Source organism: Mirounga angustirostris, unplaced genomic scaffold (assembly GCF_029215605.1).
Source record: "Mirounga angustirostris isolate CCGP_5_RB_7025 unplaced genomic scaffold, mMirAng1.0.hap1 SCAF_11, whole genome shotgun sequence".
NCBI lineage: Eukaryota > Metazoa > Chordata > Mammalia > Carnivora > Phocidae > Mirounga > Mirounga angustirostris.
In genome coordinates, this window is record NW_026991719.1 from 15995560 (window position 1) to 16020785 (window position 25226).

Below are 25226 nucleotides of genomic sequence, written 5' to 3' on the forward strand. Positions count from 1 at the left end.
AAAAATCTATGTTCATAGACATTGTTTATGATGCTGAAAAATTATGAACAACTACATGTTCATGATAAAAAAAGTTTAAAAAGTATAGCTATAAAAGGACTACTATGTAGCAATTAACCACTATGCTACAGTTTACGCTGAATAGAAAAAGATGTTCACTGTAAATTAAGTGACAAAAGCAAAATACAAAACGGTAAGTTTACTACTATCTAATTTTTTGTAAAAAAAAAGTGTATGTGTCTATCAGAGGTAGAAAAATGTGAGCACTTTTGTGTATGTATGTATGTATGTACATACATGTGTATGAGTTTATAGAGAGAGAGAAAAAAGGGAGACAGTAGAAAAATGTGTGTGTGTGTATGGGTGTGCATGTGTATGCACAGGCACGTGTGTGTGTGCAGAGTAGGTATCTAGGTACCAAGATCCAAAAAAATACTGAGACCAAACTGTTAACTGTGGCTATCACTGAGTGGTGGGAGTACAGATAATTTTAATTTTTTTCTTTATGCTTTCCCACAATTTCTAGGATTTTTCCCCCATCAAGCAGGCATTACTCTTAAACGAGAATGCATGCATATTTCCATTTTGCCTAAATAAATAACTTCTAAAAATGAGCACCTGAGGCCCTAGAGACTGACTACAGCAACAGCTGTGAGCGAAGATTACACATGTAGCAATGAGCACAGCTAAGAAAAGAAAGGATGTCAACTACCCTCATTAATCAACTCTCTAAAACATGGTTTAGCTCTACATGCTCTAGAAGTATGTTGAAGCCATGACTATAAATCTCCATATCTTGTTCTCTTTAGAATCTTGTTTTGTGCTAAGTTCTGTGAGGCCAGAACATCTTGGTGGATACTGAATCTCAACTGGTTTCCAGGCAGCATCAAAAACAGGCAGCTTGATTTCCTTCCTTGCCCATTAGGTGGGGCAAGAAAGCTTTAGAAGAGTCCCTGCCAACTAAAACATCAACAGGAAAAACCAAATTGCAGAAAAAAACAGATAGAAGGACTAAGAAGTCATCTCGCTCAGTTTGGACAGGATGTATACTAATATTTTTCCAGAATGAAAACTATTCTCAGAGAATTTTCTAGAGAATATCAAGTTGAGAGTCCATAAAATTCACCTCAACAAGGTTTCAGTACATGACAATCATACCTGTAACCAGGACTGTTTTCCAACAGTTTAAAATTAAAATATCTCTGGTTGAAAAGCAAATTAAAACAACACTGCTGAAGAACAAAAATTCAACTGAGTAAATCTGAAGATCTAATTAGCTTTATTGATTCATGAATCGGGCAGCATCCCATCTAGCAAGTAGAGGGGAGTTCTGAGGAGTTGTACAAAACAGAAGGCTTTTATAGGAAGGAGGTTGGGGCAAGAAGTTATTGGCAGAAGAAAAGAAAGGACCGTTTCAGGCAAGGTCACTTTCTCTTAGAGGAAAGGGCTGGGGCGAGGGGGGGGGTCTTATCGTGCAGATTATGTCATCTTCCTTTGGGAAGAGAGCCCCTGTGACAGATTACCTCATTAGAGCTGATCAGAAAAGTCCTGACTTGACCTGTTAAGACTACATTTCTGGGGGAGGTTGGAACTGCAGTTGGGGTAGGTATTAAGCCCTGGCTTGATGACTTGGCCTAACATCAGTGACTCCATCCTGGGCCTGTGGTTTTCTAGTGACGCTGACATACCATTTTTCCTGCATCAGATTGGCAAAAAATGAAAACCGTGGCAAGACACTCCACTGGTGAGGCTGTGAGGAAACAGGCAGTCTCCTGCATTGTGGGAAGAACCAGGAACTTTTATAACTCCTGGGGGAAGGGATGGCAATACCGAAGATTATTCCATTTACCGTTTGCCCTTCAACCCAGCAATCTCATTTGTTAGAGTTTACCCTGAAGATTCACTTCCAACAAGATGAAAACAAATATGCACAAGGTTATCGATCACAGCATTATTTAAATTACACAATATCGGAACCTGCCTAAATGTCCAAATGTAAGAGCACGTATCAGATTCTACAGAAGCACGGGCACCATCTCACGATCTGATATGGAGCGATCTCCGGGATTTCTTCAGTGAACAGAGCAAAGTGCAAAAGAGGATGTAGAGAATAACCCCAACCCTAACTTCTGTGTAAGGAAATGGGAGAAATAAGGAAACATACATACGTCTGCTCATCTTTACCAACAGAAACACAGGAAGGAGGAGCCAGAAGTTGGTCACCTACAAGGAGTGCAAGGGAACAGCATGGAAGGAATACAGGAGGGAGTGACACTTCTCTAAGCATATCTTTTTGTAGAGTTTTGATTTGTGGAACTTACTACATGTTCAAAAAATTAAGTCAAATCAACAAGGATGGGAAAGGCGGGGGGAAGCTAAAACTGACAGCAAATTGGAGGAAAAAAGCTCAGCTGTATTTCAAATGAACAACATAACCCCATTGTGGAGGGCTAGGGGTAGTGAGGACTAATCCAAGTAATTTATGAACATAGTATTTATCTATATACCTTCTGTCTTTAGGGGTGTGGAGGTGGAGAACTGCAAACAGAGCCTGACTACTTTTAGTAGGTTTGCTTCCTGTCACGGTATGACTGAAGCAACTGTGAATCTATTTTAGGTGTTTTGTGGAATTGAGCAAATGATAAAATGATTTGGTATTGTTGGGAGCCAGGGTCCTCACTGTGGAAGAAGGGACACACAAATATGAAATAGGGAAAGCACAGAAGAATCCTATAGGGATGGGTGGGAGGTATCAGTGTGACCTCCTCACTTCTAACATGTGTATGTATATATAATATGCATACGTGTGGGTGCGTGTGTGTGTGTGTGTTTTTCCTAGCTATGGCTGCCAAAAAGGCTTAGAAGCAAAGACACTCCACTAGCAACAGGGACTAGTGCCCAAATTTTGGTCTCTAATATCGTTCCCCACTAAGAGGAACCAGGCCTCCTTGGAGAAATGGCTGATTTCAAGGCTGAGGCAAGGAATGTCCAAGATGAACCTGAAGCATCTTGTTATGCCACAAATAAGGAAGTGCTAAAAATAAGTATGGCCATAGTAGAAGACATAGCAATCAGCTTAAGAGGGCTCCCACTGGCCAAAGTTGGGATCATTTGAACACTAAAATAATCAAGGACAATAATGAATCATAGACCACTGAAAATGTAGGAATGAATCCCTATCAATAATAAAGACAAATAAATGGGAGAAAAGGGGAGGTCCTTGCTTACAGGAGAATATCAACGCCAGCTAGTAAGCATGGAGGGAGTCCTGGAGTTGGAAAATCATCATTTTGCAGCCATAATTATAAAGATTGGTTCAGACAAGAGCCATAAATAGATACTGAATCTATGGGGGCAATTTTGATAAAGAAGGGCATATTTCAAATCTGAAAGTATCTCCTTACAGATTGCTTATTGAATGCAGGCAAAACAAAAACAAAAACCAGTAATTATATAGTGGAAAGAGTGGATAAGTCCTTGACCAGGTGATTAAAATTAACATCACCTTTATAGCAGCATTGTCTACAATAGCCAAATAAGGGAAACAGCCCAAGTGTCCATCACTGGCGAATGGATAAGGAAGACATGGTATGTATATACAATTGAATATCACTCAGCCATCAAAAAGAATGAAATCTTGACATTTGCAATGACATGGATGCAGCTAGAGAGTATTATGCTAAGTGAAATAAGTCAGTCAGAGAAAAACAAATACCATATGATTTCACTCATATGTAGAATTTAAGAAACTAAACAGAGGGAAAGGGGGGCGCAAACCAAGAAACAGATTCTTAACTCTAGAGAACAAACTGACAGTTACCAGAGGATAAGTGGGTGGGGGGAAGGGTGAGACAGGTGATGGGGATTAAGGAGCGCACTTGTGATGAGCACCGGGTCTTGCACGGAAGTGTTGAATTACTATATTGTACACCTGACTAATACTACACTGTATGTTAAACTTCAGAAAGAAAACTTCAAATAAATAAATAAAATTAACATCACCGACGAGAGACAGGTGGACATGGATATGACACCGTGAGGGGAACACAGTATCACCCGGAAAGTATTCTGACCGGGAATGCAGCCCTGCTGACACCTCAACTTTAGCTCAGTAAGGGCCATTTCAGACTTCTGACCTCAGAGCTCTAAGATAATAAGTTTGTGTTGTTTTAAATCACTTAGTTTTTGGTAATTTGTTACAGCAGCAATAGGAAATTAATACACATGGAATATGGACAACAAACTACATAATAGTACTCGAACATGGTAAATTTTCTGACATTGATAACTACTATGGTTAAGAGAATGTCCTTGTTCTTAGGAAATATTCACTGAAGTATTTAGAAGTAATGGATATGATGTGTGAAATCTACTTTCAAATGATTCAGAAAAAAAGATGTGTGTATATATATGTATACATATATATATACATACACGCACGAACAGAACAAATGATAAACCAAATGGAAAATGTTAACAGGTAAAGCTGAGTAAATATTTCCAAATAAAAAATTTTTAGGCAATTGGTTGAAATGTATGATAATGTCATGTTTCTAATTGCACTGCAGGGGCGCCTGGGTGGTTCAGTCGTTAAGCGTCTGCCTTCGGCTCAGGTCATGATCCCAGGGTCCTGGGATCGAGCCCCGCATCGGGCTCCCTGCTCAGCGGGAAGCCTGCTTCTCCCTCTCCCACTCCCCCTGCCTGTGTTCCCTCTCTTGCGGTTTCTCTCTTTGTCAAATAAATAAAATCTTAAAAAAAAAAAAATAGTAATTGCACTGCAGATGAAAAATAGCTGAACCATAACACCACACGTGTCTTCTTGAAAGCAATAAAGGATTGTTTCCCACCCCCAATACTGATCAACTACTAAAAAGATAAAGTTCTCTAGATTTCGTTGCTCTTCTTAAGACCCACAATATTTGCTGAGGACTGCTCTGTGGCTGGAAGCCTCCAAGCCTGGCAATATAAGGGAAATTACAAGACGTCTGTTCTTCTTGAGATGTTAAGAATCTGATGTAAGAAAAAGTGGATTAAATTTTGGTAGAAACACCCAGCTAGAAAAATAGGTAGAGCTTGAACTGGTGGCAAGGAGGGAAGAGGCTGGGGAGAAAGAATAAGTCAAAGGTTGGGGTCAGGAGAAAGCCCGCTGAGGGCGACTTACCACCTAGCTCCTGACACTGAGAAGGTGCCTGGAGTCTGATGGTTCCCTTCGTGCTTCATCTCCTCGTCTGCAGGAAACTGTGGAGCAGGGCTCCTAGGAGAGTTCCTGGGAGGTAAGGTTGGGTAAATAAAAACTCTGAAAAGCAGCCCTCACCTTACTGCTTTTCTCTCCAAGTATTTCATAAGCCAGGTGCTAAAATTTGGACTTTTTTTTTCCTGCAGGTACCAAGAAGCTGCTATAAAGTTTTGGCTATTGAGGGGGCGTTTAGTCATTCAGCAAGTATTTTTGAGCTACCCCTATATGTCAAATACAGAGTCAGATGGTGGGAAGAGAGATACAGGCTGTGTCTCTAGTCGCTGTGCTTAAGGACTTAAGCAGGGGTGTGTTTAGGTATTCTGGAAGCCCAGAGGAAAGACAGTTAACCCAATGAGGCTTGAGTGGAAAAGCTACCAAAGTGAGTCTTAAGAGTCAGGTTTGAAGCAATTGACCAGGCAGATACAGGGAAAGGACATTTGGGACAATGGAAATCGAACAGAGCATGTGTGCAGGTATAAAGGCAGGTGAGTGAGGCACATTTAAAGGGGTCCCAGGGCACCTGGGTGGCTCAGTCAGTTGAGTGTCCCAACTCTTGATTTCAGCTCAGGTCATGGGATTGAGCCCCGCCTCAGGCTCCACACTCAGCGGGGAGTCTGCTTCTCTTCCTCTCCCTCTGCTCCTCCACCTCACCCCCCCCTCATTCGCACACGTGTTCTCTCTCTTTCTCTAAAATAAATAAATAAATCTTTTAAAAAATTAAAATAAAGGGGGCTTAAAACTCTGCTGGGTGCCTAGCTGCTCAGTCGGCAGAGCACGCGACTCTTCATCTCCGGGTCGTGAGTCTGAGCAGCACTGTGTTCCCTGTAATCCCCTGCAGAAATTGTCATCAGCAAGAACTTCGTAACATTCAAGTCAATTTCTTTACTAAATATTATTTTAAACATCAGTAGAAGGGATTAGAATTTGAGGTAAGAATTTACTTCAGAAAATTACCTGTAAAACAATCTAGCTTTTAATATCTTTAATGATGTGTACAGCAAAAACAAATAAGCCCTCTAAACTTTAATATGATACTCCAGGATTTCATAAGACATTTGTAGCTTTCTGGGAATGGGATTCAACTCCTTGCCCTCCAAAATATGTAAACTTGAATGTCATACAAACTACAAACATGTTTTAAACATCTATGTGACTACCTGCAAAGACTGAATATACATATATAAAATATTATCTCAACTACCAAAAAAAAAGCTCAGAAAAGACTAATGAAAATAAAATGTTAGTTTACATTAAATATATATAAGCAGTGTGATTATGAGTGCATTTTTCTTCTTTTTACATACTATTCTATGTACTTTAAAAAAAAAGATTTTATTTATTTATTTGACAGAGAGAGAGCACAAGCAGGGGGAGTGGCAGGCAGAGGGAGAGGGAGAAGCAGGCTTCCCACCGAGCAGAGAACCCTATGCGGGACCCAATCCCAGGACCCCGGGATCATGATCTGAGCCAAAGGCAGTCGCTTAACCGACTGAGCCACCCAGGCACCCCTATGTACTTTTTTTAGAAAATGAATCTCTACGTCCAACATGGGGCTCAAACTCACAGCCCGAGGTCAAGAGTCACATGCTCTACTGACTGAGCCAGCCAGGCGTCCCTATTCTATGTACTTTTTATTGTCAAAGTCTTTTTAAAAAAGACAGTAGTAAAATGATTTCAATTATGCCTAATTACGTTAAATATTTTAAGTCAAGAATTATTTGTTCTTTTTTTTTTAAGGTCTTATTTATTTGAGAGAGGGAGAGAGCACGCACGAGCAGAGGGGAGAGAGGCAGAGGGAGAGGGAGAGGCAGGCTCCCCGCTAAGGAGGGAGCCAGACGATCCCAGGGTCCCAGGATCATGACCTGAGCCGAAGGCAGACACTTAACCAACTGAGCCACCCAGGCGCCCCTAAGTCAAGAATTCTTATTACACAGTCAACACAACATATACTTAAATAAGCTTGCCTACATATTATGGTGTGGGAGGAGGAATGGCAGAGAGTAAAACCCCTCCTGACTAAGATGAAGTAGGCAGCCCTGGGCAGTAAAACTTGTATACATGGATTTTAGAAACAGATAGATATACGATGGATAGGATGAAATATCTGTACCACTTAAAAAAAAAGAGGAATGACTTTATTTTATAAAAATGATACAGTGTTCATTGTATTCAACCGATACAGAAAAGCACTTAAAAAATTGCCAGTGTTAACAGTGGGTGGGCATGTTTCCAGACCTCTCTATTCATAGGTACAGACAGGATTCATGGTGGGAATTGCTATACTTTTTATTTTAAAAGGTTTTAGTTAATTTTATTTGAATGCTATAGGAAAAACCTTAAAAATGAAACTGAAGGGGCTGCTGAACTTGAGATAAATGTTTCTTTGCCATAAGGGCTACTGGTTCCCAAAAGAGTTACATAAGCCAGTGATTTTCAAACTTGAGCACATGTTAGAATCCCTTGGAGGGCAGGCAGACTGCTGGGTCCAAGCCCATTTGTGATTAAGTAGGTCTGGGGTGCAGACAAGAATTTTCATTTCTAACAATTTTACAGGTGATGCTGGTATCACTGACTGCGGACCACACTTTGAGAACCAGTGTTATTTAAGGTCAAGAAAAAGACTGTGAAAAACTTAAAGTCGATCAGTAGGTTTTTTCTATATTATATAATACAATCTTAGACATTATAACTTGACATGACACCTGACTATTCAAGATGGGGCAGTTGGTTTTTATTCTTCATGCCACTCCCCTCCCACCAAGTCTTAGCTGATCAATGTATGCTACTTTTTCTTTGTGAAGATTCTTAACATTTACATTCTATTCTACAACTGTAATTCCTCAGTTTTAAAATCTTAGTTTTGTATTTTAATGGACTCAGAGCTCATACCATTCCTTTTGCTGGAACTTTGTTGGGGAACCTGGTGTCCCCTCTTTTCTGGGTTCCCATTAAGTGTCCAGAACCAGGACTCACTGGCTGCAAAGGTCTATCTTATCCTGCAGGCTTTGGCTTCCCAGGGCTGCTCTGCGACCCTGGAAGTGCCTTGTCCTGGTGAATCATTCCCCTTTTGCAGAGGTCCTGAGACAGCAGCAAAGACTTCATCTTCCCAAGGGCTTTCCTTGACTCTACCCCACATGGCCTGGTCACCTCATCGGTTCCTTTGTCCATAATGCAGCCCCTCGTCACCAAGATGTCCTCAACTTTGTTTATTCTGTGCTACTTAGGAGGAGGGGGAGGGGTTGAAGTCACACCATATCTTGTTGCATTAGCATCTTCTACCCTCTTCCTTGTATGGTTGCTGCTGGTTAATCTGGGGCTGCAGATTATTGAGTTTGTTAGATAATGGAGGTGAGTTTCTGATCCAGCTTTACTTTTCCTGCTTCCATCTGGAAGTATCTCCATCCTTTTAAAAAACAAACTTCACAAATGTAGGATTTGTTGGGTAAAGCGTGGTCCATATCATGCATCTGCATATTTTATTATAATGTAAATATAATAGTTTTTCCAATTAAAAAAAAAGAAAATGTGGCCTCTAAAATATATATAGTAGTTTTATCTGTGATAAGATTATGGGTGTCTTTTTTAAACTGAAATTTATGTCGAGATAAATGGAGACATACATGCACCTATTAGAAATAATACAGAGAGATCCCATGTACACTTCAGCCAGGTTCCCCCAAACCATCACATTTTAAAACCAGCAAAACCACCAACAGAATAGTGCCTTCTGAGATTTGTGAAACCAGTAAGAAAGAAAATGTGACCAGCGGATACGCAACCAGGAATGCCAACTTTTTTTCTCAACTTTCATATATATATGTCCAGTAGAGTACTTAACACACAATATTGGATTTTTTGTTTTTGTGAATCTCTTCTCCAGCAGTTTATAGGGTTCCTCAGAGGAGGGACTCTGTCATATTATTATCTTTGTCTCCCCAGTGCTGGGGTAGAGCCTACCATACAAGGGAGGAAGGGGAGAAGGCAATGGTATGTAACTTATCAAAACTTCTCTTCTATAGTCTTATGCATTAGAGAATCCAAATTCTTCTCAGTCAATAAAAAATGCTATGGATAAGATAAACTTCTGTTCAGCCTCCACCTGCAAATTGGTTAGTTTCTAATAAACATATTCTACTTGCTACTCATCCATTAAGCTAGTATTTAATGAGTTCTTACTGGGTGTCAGGTAGGATGTTGGGAGTTGGGGATAGTAGGGTGAACAAGACAGACACAGTCCCTGTCCTTATTTTATACTCTAAATTATAAAGCAAGACTTTCTTTTTAGGCTTTAAATCCTATGCACCCAATATCTTCTGAATACACCCACATTACCAATAGGTATTTTGTAAATAACATGCTTTGCATATTGAGACAATGCCAAAAGTATATTCATATATGCCTAAATAGGAAGTCAGTTATGGAATGATTAATACTGAGTCAACTCTTAGCCTTATGTGCTATGCTATGATAAATATAGCCAGAGGATTAATGCTGTGTACCAAGTTACATTTCCATGTTCAGCGTCCGGTTTCCTTCTCAGACTGTTCAGACCACAAAGGCAGGCTCCATGTGTCTTGTTCTCTTGTTCACTGCTGTAATTTTAGCACAGAATCTGTGCAATAAATATGTGTTAAACAGATGGTTAAATATTCAAGGCTCATAAGTGTCCCCCAGAATATGAGAATAAATGAACTCTTTTAAAATTTAAGGCAGATGTTACAAGTACCTCACACAATATGAAGTTGTCATACTACTGCACACATGTATTTCTTTCTTACCATAAGTGGAATGTTAAATATGTTTGGAAAACTTGACCTACAGAGATGGTACACAGCATTAAGACAGGCCACCTACCTAAATTTATTAGCCAATTTTAATGCAAGTACTCCTGCCCTCACTTATTACTGACCCACTAAGGAAATGGCTGCTCTATCTTACAAACATATGTAAAAAAAAATTAAATGTTTGTAGTGAGATTTTTCATAATCCAGTCATGAGAAATCAAGTTCTTACCAGATTTTGATTTTAAAAGTTCTGCCTTTGTGTGAAATTAAAATAATGTTCTCACAAACTGGCAAGTAACTTCAAGCAGAAGGAGCAACAGTATTTTATTTAATACAAATAAACATTTCACAAAAGTTTAATTGGGAATGTATATGTACTATTAAGCAGAACAAAGAAAACATAAAGAAATAAGGTACCAGGACCTAAAATATCATTTAAGATCCCATCAATTTTATCTTACGCTAGTAGGAACTTAATACAACTGAACTGAAAATAAACACTTTATAATATGTGCTTGCAAAATGTATAATGCGGTAGTAGTAAAGTACAATTTCCAAATATGAGATTTTGTCTGTCAGATTTTTAAAAAGCCTTTAAAAATATGATATGCACAAGCTTGCCCTGAGGGAAAGTAAGATGGAATATAAATTACAAAATCTTTACATATTTTCCACAATAGCATTTTGAAATTGGAAAGAGCAAATAGTGGTGGAAAAAATTGAACGAACTAATTACTAAAAATTCAGTGCACTCATAACTACCTGATGGAAATTGTGAAGCACCTTTTCTCGTGCCTTCTTATATAATATGAAATGTATAAATTATAGAGGCCTTGATATTCAGAAACTTAGGAAAATTTCAAGTTATAAGCCAAACTGTCATCAGAAAAAAGAAAAACCTGGTATAAAATTTGCTACCATAAGGCCACTGTTTCAAGTTCTTCCATGTACAGACACTATACAATTCAGATACTTTTGTTTTTATTACATAAGCAAAACTTTCAACATATAAACATCTGGATATAACTCAGTTAAGTTCTCTATGAAACCATGCTCAGAGAAAAATGTATCAACAAATAATGCCCTTTTGAGACTTTTTGCAAAAGAAACTGTAGTTACTACAACTTTTAAATTGAATACTGTAATTTAAAAGCAGTTAAGTGTAAAAAAGTTGCAGCATTCCACTACAGAAAAATAAAGTTATTTTATCAAGAAAGTTACAGTATTAGTGCTTTACTGCCAATTCTAACTCCTGACAAAAAGAGATGCTCCCAAATATCATCCTGTAGTGTTGTTTCCATATGTAATAATTCCAGATTAGTTTGCTGTGGCAACGTTTGCATATTCCTATTGAGAGAAAACAAAAGAAATACAGACTTCAAAAGAAGAGTCAGTTATAACATCTGAGCTAGAGTTTTTTCACATTGCAGTTTTCAAGATATTTTAATTTATGTAGTACCACTTGCAGCCAAGACCCCCACAAAGGTATGTGGAACCCCAAAGACGCAAAGTAACAACAGAACACATCAAAGCAGATATCAAATGGTTAAATCAGTAGGACAAAGAAAATATATGACACTCAGCACGCTGGTATTAGTAAGTTGATGAAAAGGCATTCTGCTATTTGGGTGAGTTTCACTGGGGATTATAAAAAAAAAATTCAAGACTCTTAAAACTTAGCCCCTCAAGCACGGAGCCTGATGTGACACACACACAATCTCGAACTGGTGTTTGATCTTTGTCATCATATGGTATCTTTAATTTTAAAATGACATGGACTCTTCTAACTTGGCTGACAGAGAAAGCTACTGGGGAGATGGGGAAGCATTCTTGCTTTTGGATGGTTACCTACAACATAAAAAGATGTAAGGCTTCCGTAAACACAGGAAAAGGAATTCACAACAATAAAACTGTGATTAAAGAGAGTAATGAAACGTGGATTCTATACTGTGACGCTATACAAAAATATTAAATTACCAACCACAAACTGGACAGAATATCATGCAACTAATAAAAGAGCAAAAATGGTAAATGGCATGTTTTTCTGGGACATTAAAAATATTTATTAATACATATATCCTTACCTTTTACTAGGATCTTACATTATTAAAACTGAAAGAAATTTAAAAGTTGATTTATTTTTTGGCATTTACATTAGTATGGAAACATTTAATTCCAAACAAAAGCAGTGCTGATAGAAAATTCTTCTTTCAATTTTGGTTTATTAGTGAAATGTTCAAAATACATGCATATATATATATATATATATATATATATATATATATATATATCTGATATATATAGAGAGTCAACATCATTCCTTTAAATAGAAGTAGACTTCATTGTGTCCCATTTCCTTACTTGTTATATAATATAAAAACCATATATGTTGACCTTCAAATAAAATATCTGTTGCCTACTAACAGCTTTAAAAGGAAACTCTGACTATAATAATTCTTAAAAATTTTCAACTGAAATATCTTTTTACAAATGTACAATTATTCTGAATCATATTCACCCTTGACATAGCTTCTTCCACACCATCTCTCAGCTTGATCCCTCCATTCTTCCAATTATTTGAAAACCTGTTTTAAGCAGAATGTGAACTAGATATACGAGCGCCACTGTGGTCTAAGTTCTCTTAAGCTGACACTTGGTATCACTGTAAATGCTCCCTTGTGGGTCTTCCTGCATCTCGTCTCCTCCCCAGAACCCTGCATACCCACTGCTCACCAAGCAATCATCCTCAACAGCACTTTCTCCTCAGTCTAGCAAGATGTTCTATTTCTATATCACATCCTCAATACTCTACCCAGCTTTTGAGGCCTTCTATAAGCTGCACACTCCTATCTTTACCCAACCCTCTACACTCTACCACCAAATACGATCTTCGGCTGTAGTCCCTTCTATGCTCTGCTCTTCTCTATGACTCAGTTTACCTCCTCTGTAAGAGGAGAGTAAAAATCAAAGTACTTAGCATACTTTCCCTGGCCATTCCTGACATACTGATTTTTCCTCCTCTCTTTAGACATTTGCCATCTGTGAAATTAAGCTCTTCAAAACTATGGTTGTACAGATGAGTTAATACAGTATACCTGACTGCTATCCTTTGAAAGACCTACTTCCAAAGATGGCCCCTGGCTAACAGCCAGGAACGTAGATTTGGGGAGGATTCCCACCACTGATGAGTGTCTAAACTGTGCAAACAATATGGTCTATGCTGAACACCTGCTTTCCTTCTGAGAGTCTGGAATTCGGGTATGTAACTGGCCAAGGGTGCCTACGTGACCAGCCCTCAATAAAACCCCGACCACCAAGTCTCTAACGAGCTTTCCTGGTTGGCAACATTTCACATGTGTTATCACAGCTCGTTGCTGGGGGAATTAAGCACGTCCTGTGTGATTCCACTGGGAGAGGACTCTTGGAAACTCGCACCTGGTGTCCTCTGGACTTCGCCTGCGTGCCAATTCCCTCTGCTGATGTGCTGTGCAGCTTCTACTATAACACATCACAGCTGTGAGTGCCACCATATGCTGAGTCTCCTGAGTGCTCCTGGCAAATCACCAAACCTGGGGCTGGTCTTGGGGACCCCTGATACAATGGCTACCATTCACTAACTTTTTAGAGCTATAAATGGATGTGTGAGAGCGTGTGTATGTATATATGATGAGGCTTGATTCTATTCAACAGGCATTTTTTTAAAAGATTTTATTTATTTGACAGAGAGAGAGACAGCCTGAGAGGGAACACAAGAGGGGGAGCGGGAGAGGGAGAAGCAGGCTTCCCGCAGAGCAGGGAGTCCGATGAAGGGCTCGATCCCAGGACCCTGGGATCTCATGACCTGAGCCGAAGGCAGACGCTTAACGACTGAGCCACCCAGGTGCCCCCAACAGGCATTTTCTGAAGACAGACTATATGAAAGGCAAAAAGGGGAAGATATAAAGACTGATGAGGTACCCTCTATCCTGGAGGAGCTGATGATCTACTTGGGGAGATAGTAAACAGCAACAGTTAGAGATCAAGTGAAACAAGAGCTAAAAAGGGGGCTTTGGTAAGGCTTTACAGTGGGTCTTAAAAAGAAAGCAGGGTTTAATAAGAAACCGATGAGGATCAGGAGGCTATTTCTAGGCAAGAGAACACCAGGAGCAAAGATACAAGTACATGAAAATGTCTGTTATGCTCCAAAAAGCAGAAGGTCCATAAAGAACTGTGCTTAGAAAGGCAGTTTATTAGGACTGGAGCTGGCGAAAAAGTTCGGTCTCTTCTCTTGTAGTCAACAGAATCCTTGGAAGGGGTTTGCATAAGAGTGACATGATTCAACGTGTGTTTTGGGACAATAACTGTGCTAGTAGCGAATGGACAGAATAAGCAAATCACAGCAGACAAGGAAACAAGTTAGAGGCTCCAAAGATTCCAAAGACAGATCAGGAATACATAAGAAGGTAGCATACACTGGGGCGCCTGGGTGGCTCAGTCATTAAGTGTCTGCCTTTGGCTCAGGTCATGGTCCCAGGGTCCTGGGATCGAGCCCCGCATCAGGCTCCCGCCTCCACAGGAAGCCTGCTTCTCCCTCTCCCACTCCCCCTGCTTGTGTTCCTTCTCTAGCTTTGTCAAATAAATAAATAAAATCTTAAAAAAAAAAAAAAGAATACAGCATACACTAAAGGTGGCATTTTTAATCAGTGAGGGAAAGGACAAATTATTCAATAAATGGTGTTAAAAAACTGATGACTCATTGGGAAAAAATTAGATTCTAACCTCACATTATGTCATAAAAATGAATTCTAAAGGGAATAAATATGTATATGTTTAAAACATTAACCATAAAACTACTGAAAGGAAACACCATAGGGAATTTTTATAAGGATAAGTATGATAAGAAATCTAGAAGCCATATAGGACCAACTCAAATAGACTCATGAGCATTTACAAGTTTTGTAATGTAAAAGCCACCACAAGCAACTGGCAAACATAAAATAAATACCAGCAAAATGTATGATAGGTTAATACCCTCAGTAAATCAAGAGCTCTTACAAATAAATAAGAAAAAGTACTATCCCTCCACAGAAACGCTGGCAAAGCACAGAAATAAGGAAATTGAGGGAAGGTATGCAATCGGCCAATAGGCACATAAAAATATGCTCACATCATTAATAACCAAAGAAAGGTAAATGAGGACTATTTTCTGCTATTAGATTGACAATGGATAATAAAGACTGCTAATGTGGGGTACCGGCTAGGGTGTAGGTAAACAGGCCCTCTCATGTACTTCTGGTCAGAGTATAAGTGAGTAAAAGGCTGACTATGGCAAGGTACCAAAATGTCAGTATGCCAAGTGGTGTTACCAAAAATAAAGAAAACCTGTAAGCTATCCTGAAGTCATCAAGAGAGGCTTAGTTAAGTAAGTCAGCGATTATCAAACTGGGGTATGCCTACCATTAGGGACATATGAAGACTTTCCAAGGAGCATGTGGGGACAGATAGTTTGGAAAGAAGTAATACCTAGATCTTCAAATTCCCAGTGTTCACTTTCCAAAATTAACCTGTCTGCACAACTGGTTAGGGCTGGTCCCTCACCTCCCATTTTATATGAGAAAGATACACCTTCTCATCCTGAATTTTACTACTTTGCATTACCTGGGGATCCCCCAAAACAGGGCAATAGGAAATAGTGGCAATGGTGCCAAGGAAATGAATCTGCTCTAGGAGCTAGTAATAAGTAGCATACTTCTGTAAACCACATGACTTCTGATTCTTTGCTTTTGTTTAATAAAGTTGAAGGAGGACAAAATCAAGCTGTAAAAGAACATTCAAAATGGCCTATAATTCAGAGTGAGTCCAAAGAACCAAGTGGCATTGCTACAAGAAAAGTCCTTTTATTCTCATCTATATAATCATATAGACAAGGTTTCTCAGGACTTACATCTATAAAAAGAAAAAAACAGAATTAGAATGGATACTTAGAACACTGTATTATTCTACTAGCAATAAGTAACATTTATATGTGAATACATGAACTAATTGAAAAGAGAAATGCATTTCCTTTTTTTAAGATTTTTTTTTTTATTCATTCGAGACACAGAGATACAGAAAGAGAGAGAGAACATGAGCAGGGGGAGAAGCAGAGGGAGGCGGAGAAGCAGGCCCCCCGCTGAGCAGGGAGCCCGATGCGGGGCTCGATCCCAGGACCCTGGGATCATGACCTGAGCCGAAGGCAGACGCTCAACCATCTGAGCTACCCAGGCACCCCGAAAAGAGAAAAGCATTTCCAACACAACTTTTGTCTAATCAATTCTTAACAAAACCTGTAATATATTTATGCTACTTTGACCATCTATAATGTTAACTGAATGCAGAGGAAATATTTAATGCCTATGAGTCACAGAAATCTATTAACATTATATGTCAACTTTGATTTGGTGATCAATAAAAGACTTCCCAAGATAAAAGTCTGGGGGGGGGGGGCGGAGAAACAGAATGAAATCCAAATTCAAAGCAAAAAAGGGAATGATACAAAATTTCACATATTAAAAGAGGTTGTTTGCATATTTTAGAAAATGAATGATGTTAAGTCATCAAATTTCTGTGGTGTGAGGTTCCACTGAAGAGCTTCCAAAGAATGATGTAACAGTTTTAGTTAAGACTCTCAGTATTTATATGCCAGAAATTATATATATCCCTTATAACAATTTAAACTTATGACAAAAAAACTATTAGATACTGACCTAAAAGTGTGCAAGGAGGTAAATAATTTTTCAAAATTTCAGGGTATGTAAGCATGGAATAGAATAATATGCAGCCACCAAAATGAATGAGGTGAATGAAATAATGAATAAGTGATAGAGGACTTGCACTGGCTGAAGTTGGAAGAACTAGGAGGATTAGTAGGAGAAGTTTCTAGATTGGCTGGCTGGCTGCAAGAAGAAACCAGTGGTCTGGGGAGGAAAGCGAGTTTGATTTTATTTTTATTTTTAACAGCATTACTGAGATCTAATTCACACACCCTAGAGCTCACCCATTTACAACACACAAAAAACAAATAATCAAGTAAAAAAAAAAATGGGCAGAAGACATGAACAGACACTTCTCCAAAGAAGACATACAAATGGCTAACAGACACATGAAAAAATGTTCATCATCATTAGCCATCAGGGAAATTCAAATCAAAACCATTTTGAGATACCACCTTACACCAGTTGGAATGGCAAAAATTGACAAGGCAAGAAACAACAAATGTTGGAGAGGTTGTGGAGAAAGGGGAGCCCTCTTACACTGTTGGTAGGAATGCAAGTCGCTACAGCCACTTTGGAAAACATTGTGGAGGTGCCTCAAAAATTTAAAAATAGAGCTACCCTATGACCCAGCAATTGCACTACTGGGTATTTACCCCAAAGACACAGATGTAGTGAAAAGAAGGGCCATATGCACTCCAATGTTCATAGCAGCAATGTCCGCAACAGCCAAACTGTGGAAAGAGCTGAGATGCTCCTCAAAAGATGAATGGATAAAGAAGATGTGGTCCATTTATACGATGGAATATTACTCAGCCATCAGAAAGGATGAATACCCAACTTTTACATCAACAATGATGGACTGGAGGAGATTATGCTAAGTGAAATAAGTCAAGCAGAGAAAGTCAATTATCATATGATTTCACTTATTTGTGGAACATAAGGAATAGCATGGAGGACATTAGGAGAAGGAAGGGAAAAATGAAGGGGGGGAAATCGGAGGGAGCGATGAACCATGAGAGACTATGGACTCTGAGAAACAATCTGAGGATGTTAGAGGGGAGGGGGGGTGGGGGGATGGGTTAGCCCGGTGATGGGTATTAAGGAGGGCAGTACTGCATGGAGCACTGGGTGTTATACGAAAACAATGAATTGTGGATCACTACATCAAAAACTAATGATGTATTATATGGTGACTAACATAACATAATAAAATTAAAAAAATAAAAATAAAAAAATAAAGCACAGACTCAACAGTTTTTTAGTATATTCACAGAGGTGTGCAACCATCAGTCACTACAACTGGTTTTAGAGTATTTTCTCAGCCACAAAGAATCCCTATACCTTTTAGCAGACACACACACGCCCCTATTTTCCCGTAACTCCCCAGTCTCTGGCTACCGCTAATCTACTTCCTGTCTCTATGGCTTCATTTATTCTGAGTATCTCATATAGATGGAATCATTTAATATCTTGTCTTTGTGACTGACTTCTGTCACTTAGCATCATGTTTTTAAGGGTCACCCATGCTATAGTTTGTATCGGTGAAAGTCTGATTTTGAATATGCTGAATTTGAGGTGTCTTCAGGACAGCCATGCAAGACTATTTTGGAGGCAACTGGAAATCTGGAGCTCTGGAGAATGGTCAGGGCTAAAGAGAAATGGCTAGGACCTTGGGAAGAGTTGAGGGCAATCAAGGAAAGTAGAAGGAATAAACAAAGAGAAGAAAGAATATAATACTAGAGAATGCTTGTATTTTTTAAAGGATACATGAAAGAAGAGAAACCACCAAATAAGACAAAGAAGTCAGAGAGGTAGAGAGGAAAACTGGAGGCTCCAGAGGTCAGAAATGTCTGAGGGTGATGATGCCACCCTGGCACACTTCAGCTCCAGGGGCAAAGCAGGTGTGTACCAGATTCTTGTTGAGTCACCTGATCTTGGTTCCCATTCTATCTTTGTACTCCACGACTTTCAAGGGTTTTTTCAACCCCAAGCGCCATAGATCCCAGTCTTTAACTTCCTTCTTGTAGTGTCTTTACGCTCTCTCCTTTCTCCCCTTTGTACCCATGGGCAGAGCTCTGGTAGTCACCTCGCTGACAGGCCCCCTGAGGACCGCTAGAGAATCTAGGAGGCTAAGGAACTCCAGGTCTCCCTGACTGGACACACAACTGCTAGTATTTTTTCAGAGGCACTGTTCTCAGAGGTGACTTCATGAATTTGTACTGTGTTCTTTGTCCTACCCTGGTACATATTCAGACCCTCAAGCGTTTCTGAAAACTTTGCGATGAGAAGAGGATATTTAAGGGGGTCACTTGTGAATGACTGTGAATAAAAGACCAGCCTCATTCCAGGTGGTAACAGACATTCCTCCCACCTCCTCATCTTCTAGCCCAAGCACAGAATTCAAGAGAAAGGTGACACAGTAAAAGGGAATCTGGGTGCCAGAATGGGATTAATAATGACAAGTGCCAAGAAATTAGGAGGAAGAATTTCAGTTCTGTACTTCTTAATACTGCTTGGGAATCCTGCTCCTTTGTAGGCAGCTGGGGAGCCACAACTGCTCTTGTTAAGTAGGACAAGAAGGCATACTAGGAGCACATCTAGGATCTCCCCCACCCCTCCGTGAGACCATTTGGTACTGGAGAGAGGAAGCACATGTCTGATGGCACAGTAACCAGATCATACTACAGATGAGCATCACAAGACTTTCAAGCCATGAATGATCAGCCCAGGCATTTCAACATGGTCAGGGAGTGAGCAGTCCAGACAAGATCAATCTAAACCTTCCTGGCGGACTATGAGGCATGTACAAACGTGTAGGTTCATATCTAATTTCAGGCTCAAGCAGCTCCAGGGCACCTAGATAAATTAATTGGTCATGAATCTTTAATCTAGGTGATCTTTTTTTTAAAGATTTTATTTATTTTTTTGACAGAGAGCGAGCGAGAGAGCACAAGCAGGGGGAACAGCAGAGGGAGAGGGAGAAGCTGGCTCCCCGCTGATCAGGGAGCCTGACACAGGGCTCGATCCCAGGACCCTGGGATCATGACCTGAGCCGAAGGCAGACGCTCAACCATCTGAGCCACCCAGGCGCCCCTCTAGGTGGTGATCTAATAACAATAAAAAGAATGAACTCCCTATTAGGGCAAAAAGCCAGACCAGTGCACAGATACTGCCCAGACTTCAGCTTCTCTCCGGGACAGGACCTTCAAAGTTCCCTCCAATACAGAAGCTTGAGATGCAAACTGATATAAATGGTACCTCATACTTAGTAACTCCATTTGCACACAAGTGTCCCTAATCTAAGGGAAAGGGGATACAAGCAAGACTGGAAAAAACTGAAGACTCCAAGCCTTCATCTCCTTTCTTTAGGGCATAAAGGATAAGGTGAAATGAATAGGTCTAAGTCATCAGTTTATACGCACAGAATAGGGTTTCAGAGTAGCAAAATACTACTGGGACAGTCCAAAGGCTAGGTAAGCCTTAAGTACCTTACTTCAGACCTTGGCAGAAACAGAGAACTGCAATGCCTCATTCCTTTCCCTAAAGGCTGGGATGTGTGGAACTCAACCATTAAGTAGAGTGCTAATAGTAGGGTATGTACCTAATTTCATGCCATACTTGTAGAGCTGGGCCTTGTTCAAACACAAACCTATAAAAAACCTATTTATGCCTTGCTTATATGTACTGACAGTAGCCAGAATGGAAAAGCCCATGTCAACGTAGCTACAATACAAAGATATATGAAGTAGCATCCAGAAAGGTAGGCCTAAGAAAAAAGAGTAGTAGACACTGTTAAAAAGGGCAGTGTCTTGGGACTACTGCTAAAGCACTCAGATGGCAGCCAAAGGCAAAAGGAGGGCAGGCCATGAGCTGCACTGGACCTTAACTGCTAAATTTTGGATGTAACTGCTACATTTTGCATGATACAAAAACCAAGGCCCTAAAGACTGGGGACTCATAGCGGCTTGTGGGTCCCTCTAGGACACACTTTTTTTTTTTTTTTAAGATTTTATTTATTAGAGAGAGAGAACGCGTACGAGCGGGGGGAGGGACAGAGGGAGAGGGAGAGAGAGAAGTCCAAGCAGACTCCACACTGAGCACAGAGCCCAATGGGGGGCTTGATCTCAGGACCCTGAGATCATGACCTGAGCCAAAATCAAGAGTTGGACACTTAACCAACTGAGCCACCCAGGTGCCCTTCTGGGATGTCCTAAGATGAAGGCTTGATGTCTAGTTTCTATTTACTGTTAAGTGAAGCTGGTGGTCAATGTGGTCTGGAAGGACTGGGTGGTAAGAAATGGGCATTGTGGGTGCCTGGGTGGCTCAGTTGGTTAAGCGACTGCCTTCGGCTCAGGTCATGATCCTGGAGTCCCGGGATCGAGTCCCGCATCGGACTCCCTGCTCAGCGGGGAGTCTGCTTCTCCCTCTGACCCTCCCCCCTCTCATGTGCTCTCTCATTCTCTCTCTCTCAAATAAATAGGTAGAATCTTGAAAAAAAAAGAAAAAAAAATGGGCATTGTGAGGCTAAGAAAAGAATGACTAAATGGCACAAGTTCAATGAGAATCTAGAAACTGCAGGCTGAGACAGACAGTCAAGCATTCAGGAACCCCCAGTCATCTAAAAACTGGAGGAAAAAATGGAGTCAAAGGAAGATAACACAGAGCAAACAGAAGAGAAACACAAGTACCTGAAACCCAACCTTGCAACTGAGAATAAGGCTTGCCTCTGCCTTCCTCCTTGAGTGGAAATGAATGACTTGCTTCCCTGTGAACAGCCAGGCCACCAACTGTGATTGGGGACAAATACCTACAAGATCTGCTGCAGAGAAACTTGCCACACGAGACAGGAAGAAAAGCAGCAACTCAATCTGACGGTAGGGAGGTGTACAAGAGGGGAAAATGTGTCCAATTACATTCACATTTTTAAAGAAGAGATGGCTTTCATAACATAAATAACATCAAGAGTAACATACATGGTGAAATTAGAAACTTCGCCTAAAGTATTCAGTTAAAATTGGGGGGCAGGGGGGTGGGGTGAGAAAAATTACAGAAGATACAGTTAACTCTAAAACTTAAAAAAAAAAAACAGTTGAGGGGCGCCTGGGTGGCTCAGTCGTCAGGCATCTGCCTTTGGCTCGGGTCATGATCCCAGGGTTCTGGAATCGAGCCCTGCATCGGGCTCCCTGCTCCACGGGAAGCCTGCTTCTCCCTCTCCCACTCCCCCTGCTTGTGTTCTTGCTCTCTCTCTCTCTGTCAAATAAATAAAAAAACTTTATAAAAAAAAAAACAGTTGACAATTCCATTCTACTAGTCCATCTTTCAAAAAATAAGTTTTACTAAAATCACTAAGCAAGCTCAGTGTAAAGGTTTGGCAAGTATGAATATTTAAGGGAACATTTATAGTTAGAAAATTTATAAAACCACAGTTGGGCTATTTGATAGCAACACTGGATACACATACATTTCTCAGAGAAAATATAGCCCCAAATTAACAAAAATGAGTCAGAAAATTGGCAAACATGCCTCACTTAACTGATGTAATGCTATTGTTCTCATTTAAAATATATAGAATGCAATTTTATGTCATATTTATGCTGCATTTTCAAATACCAACATGACATTTAAATAAAATCAATCCACAACTAAAAGAGAACAAAATTCAAATCATCAAGAAACTTTTTATTAACATTAAGAATTAGCACATGTGGCAATGGTTGCAAAGCATTTTGAATGTAATTACTACCACTGAATTGTATACTTAAAAATTATTAAAATGGCAAATTTTATGTCATATGTATTTTATCACAATAAAAAGCACATGAATGGGGGAAAAGAAAAGTCAGTGTATTTTGCAATTGTGTGCCCTTTTTACACAGTCAGTTCAATATTTTTTGGTACTTAGATAATTCACATTGTATAAGGCTAAAATATACCAGTTAAAAGTCTTTACCTGAATTTCCATTTCAAAGATTAATCATACAACAGACATTCCAAAGTAAAAAGTTCGAACAGCTTGACATATCCATAGTATTTGAGGCACAACAGCAAAAAGCATTTTAACATTAAACAGTCTCACAACTCTATTACCATCACTCCTTGAATTTTTTCTTCAACTATCATGCCATAAGAACATCTGTGAGATCTAGGTTGTAACGTAAGTCAAAATTAAATTTTTTAAAAAAACACTCGATCTAGTAAAAAGAAATAATTTAGGAGTTCAAAAGTCACTCTACATTTTTAAATGACCATAATGCAACTAACCTTTTTTTTCCTCAGTAATTTTTCTCTGAATTTATTAGTGATAAATCCCCTTGGGCCAGCAAATCGTAAACGCTGATATTTAGCCTGAATGTATAAGCTCTTCTGTACTAGGCCTGATTTATAATGGGGCTGGAATCTGCCACCTCTAAATTTGGTCTGTAAAGAAAAAAACAATTAAGTGTAAAACTACAGCTTCCAAATCTATTAGTATAAGAAATGGAAAAATGTCTGGTACTTGGAACCACCCTTAATTCTAGGCACTATATATATCAAAAGGGAAGAGGTTAATGATGCTTATAAAGTATGTTTTCTTCAAACTAGGCTCGTAGTTTATTTTATATGATGATTTTTAAAATTTACATAAAAGCAATTTTTTACTTTATTTATTTATTTATTTGAGAGAGAGAAAACACGAGCGGAGGGAGGGGCAGAGGGAGAGGGAGAGACACAAGCACACTCCCTGAGGAGCAGAGTTCCACGACAAGGGGCTTGATCCCAGGACCCTGAGATCATGACCTGAGCCGAAGTCAATGCTTAACCAACTGAGCCACCCAGGCGCCCCTACATAAAAGCAATTTTAAAAACTAAGTTAAAAAAATTTGAAATTCTTTAAATTTATCATGTAAAAACAAATGCAACTTTTAAAACCTTACCTAATGAGCTAAAATTATCCTTCTGATTCATAATGAAATATATCAAATCCCAAATGGGGGGAAGACATTAAGTATCAACACCTATTTAAGAATCAAAAACTCTCTTAACTTCATCCTGTCAGTTCTTCAAGCCCATCTTTCTTTACCATAAAAATACCATTATAGCGAATATTTTCAAGATAAGAGTTTACACTGAAAAAGACCATTTCTTGGCCCACATACTGCCCAGTATTACAACAGACATAAGAGGACAATGAATATTTGTTTGATTCCCATGTGGGAAATGTACAAATGGTATGTTATAATGGAGTAATTATAAAAAACCAAGCATATTCCTCTTTCCAGAATTATTTAACAAATGGGTATGTCATACATAATGAAGCACATTACTTAAAAAAGCATTTATGCCAGGCCTATTTTCCAATTTTCTTAAGGCTACAAAAAATTCAGGTAAGACAGAATAAGACTTCATTATAAAAAACTATCTGCACAAACTTAACGTATCAGAGCTAATCCTGAAATTTACACTGTTCATTTTTACATATCTAATAAAGTGACTACTCTCTTGCTTTGAATTAGTCCATTAAAAAGAAAATTTTAATGAAATAGCTCCTTTTCTTAGAAAGGATTATTTCTTCTCCTGATTTTACTATAAAGAATTGTGAATTTCTAAACAATCATATAACATTACACAGCTTTAAATGATTGGTCAAAAGGAAAGATTATTGCATATATTTTAAAAAACATTTTAAAATAATTAATATTAAAGAACTTTCCCTTAAGAAGAAAGGGTAACAGGAAATAGGCCTTGTAAGGAGCTTAGAAAAATTCTACAAACAACTATATCTGACCAATGAGAAGAACAACATGTAGGAAGCACTCATATCAGAAAGCCCAGCTACACTGTCTCTAAGTTACACAGACATCACATTTTCAGTTGATTTTGTGGCTCATTACTCAAGAGATTAAAAGATAGTATAAAACATGTTTATATTCTATGGCCATTGCTATTTTTGAAAACCTAATGTCACACCTGTTTTCAGGTACATGAAAAACTGGCCGTTATCTGCACAATGCCTTCAAGTTGTGCTATTACAAATGAAAAAAAGTCTTTCAACATCTAGAATTTATGCCTTTCAACAAGCCAGGTATTAATAGAAGACCACTCAACTCCCTCCTACTCTACGGTTTGGGGACAGATTATACTACTTTTATGCTCATATTAATTTCCTCCTAATGAGCTAACTACTCTATCCAGCCTGCCTGCTACTTACACAAAAAAGCCTAGATTATTTTCCTTTCTTTTGGCGGTACGGGGAAAGAGATAAACCTTGTCTGCCTCCTCATCAAGAGCCACCCCATCTGCATCTGCTTTATATATTTGTGTTTTCCATGTAATCTTTGAAAAAGGGTTCCAATGGTTAAAAAAATATCTGAAACTCAAGTCCTGAGGAAAGGGATTATCATTAAACTGATTATAGTTAACTATAAATTTATGTCCAGAAATATTAGCTTATAGCTACTATTTGAAATATCACAAAAGCAGCTTTTAATTTAC

At 39.1% G+C, this 25226-nt stretch overlaps 1 protein-coding gene across 6 annotated transcripts in view; it reads right to left on the bottom strand.

Moving 5' to 3' along the window:
* Positions 1–10327: 10327 nt before the first annotated feature.
* The window catches only part of BCLAF3 (BCLAF1 and THRAP3 family member 3), a 59239-nt gene continuing 44340 nt past the window's right edge, over positions 10328–25226 (bottom strand). For 5 of the 6 annotated variants that reach the window (XM_064573858.1, XM_045875706.2, XM_045875689.2 and 2 more), the window contains 2 exons: positions 23016–23171; positions 10328–11367 (listed from right to left, as the gene is read on the bottom strand). In XM_064573858.1, the coding sequence (XP_064429928.1) occupies positions 11338–11367; positions 23016–23171 (186 nt within the window). In that variant the 3' untranslated portion in view covers positions 10328–11337. The remainder of the gene's footprint in view (positions 11368–23015; positions 23172–25226) is intronic. The other variant, XM_064573857.1, reaches the window with a different exon arrangement.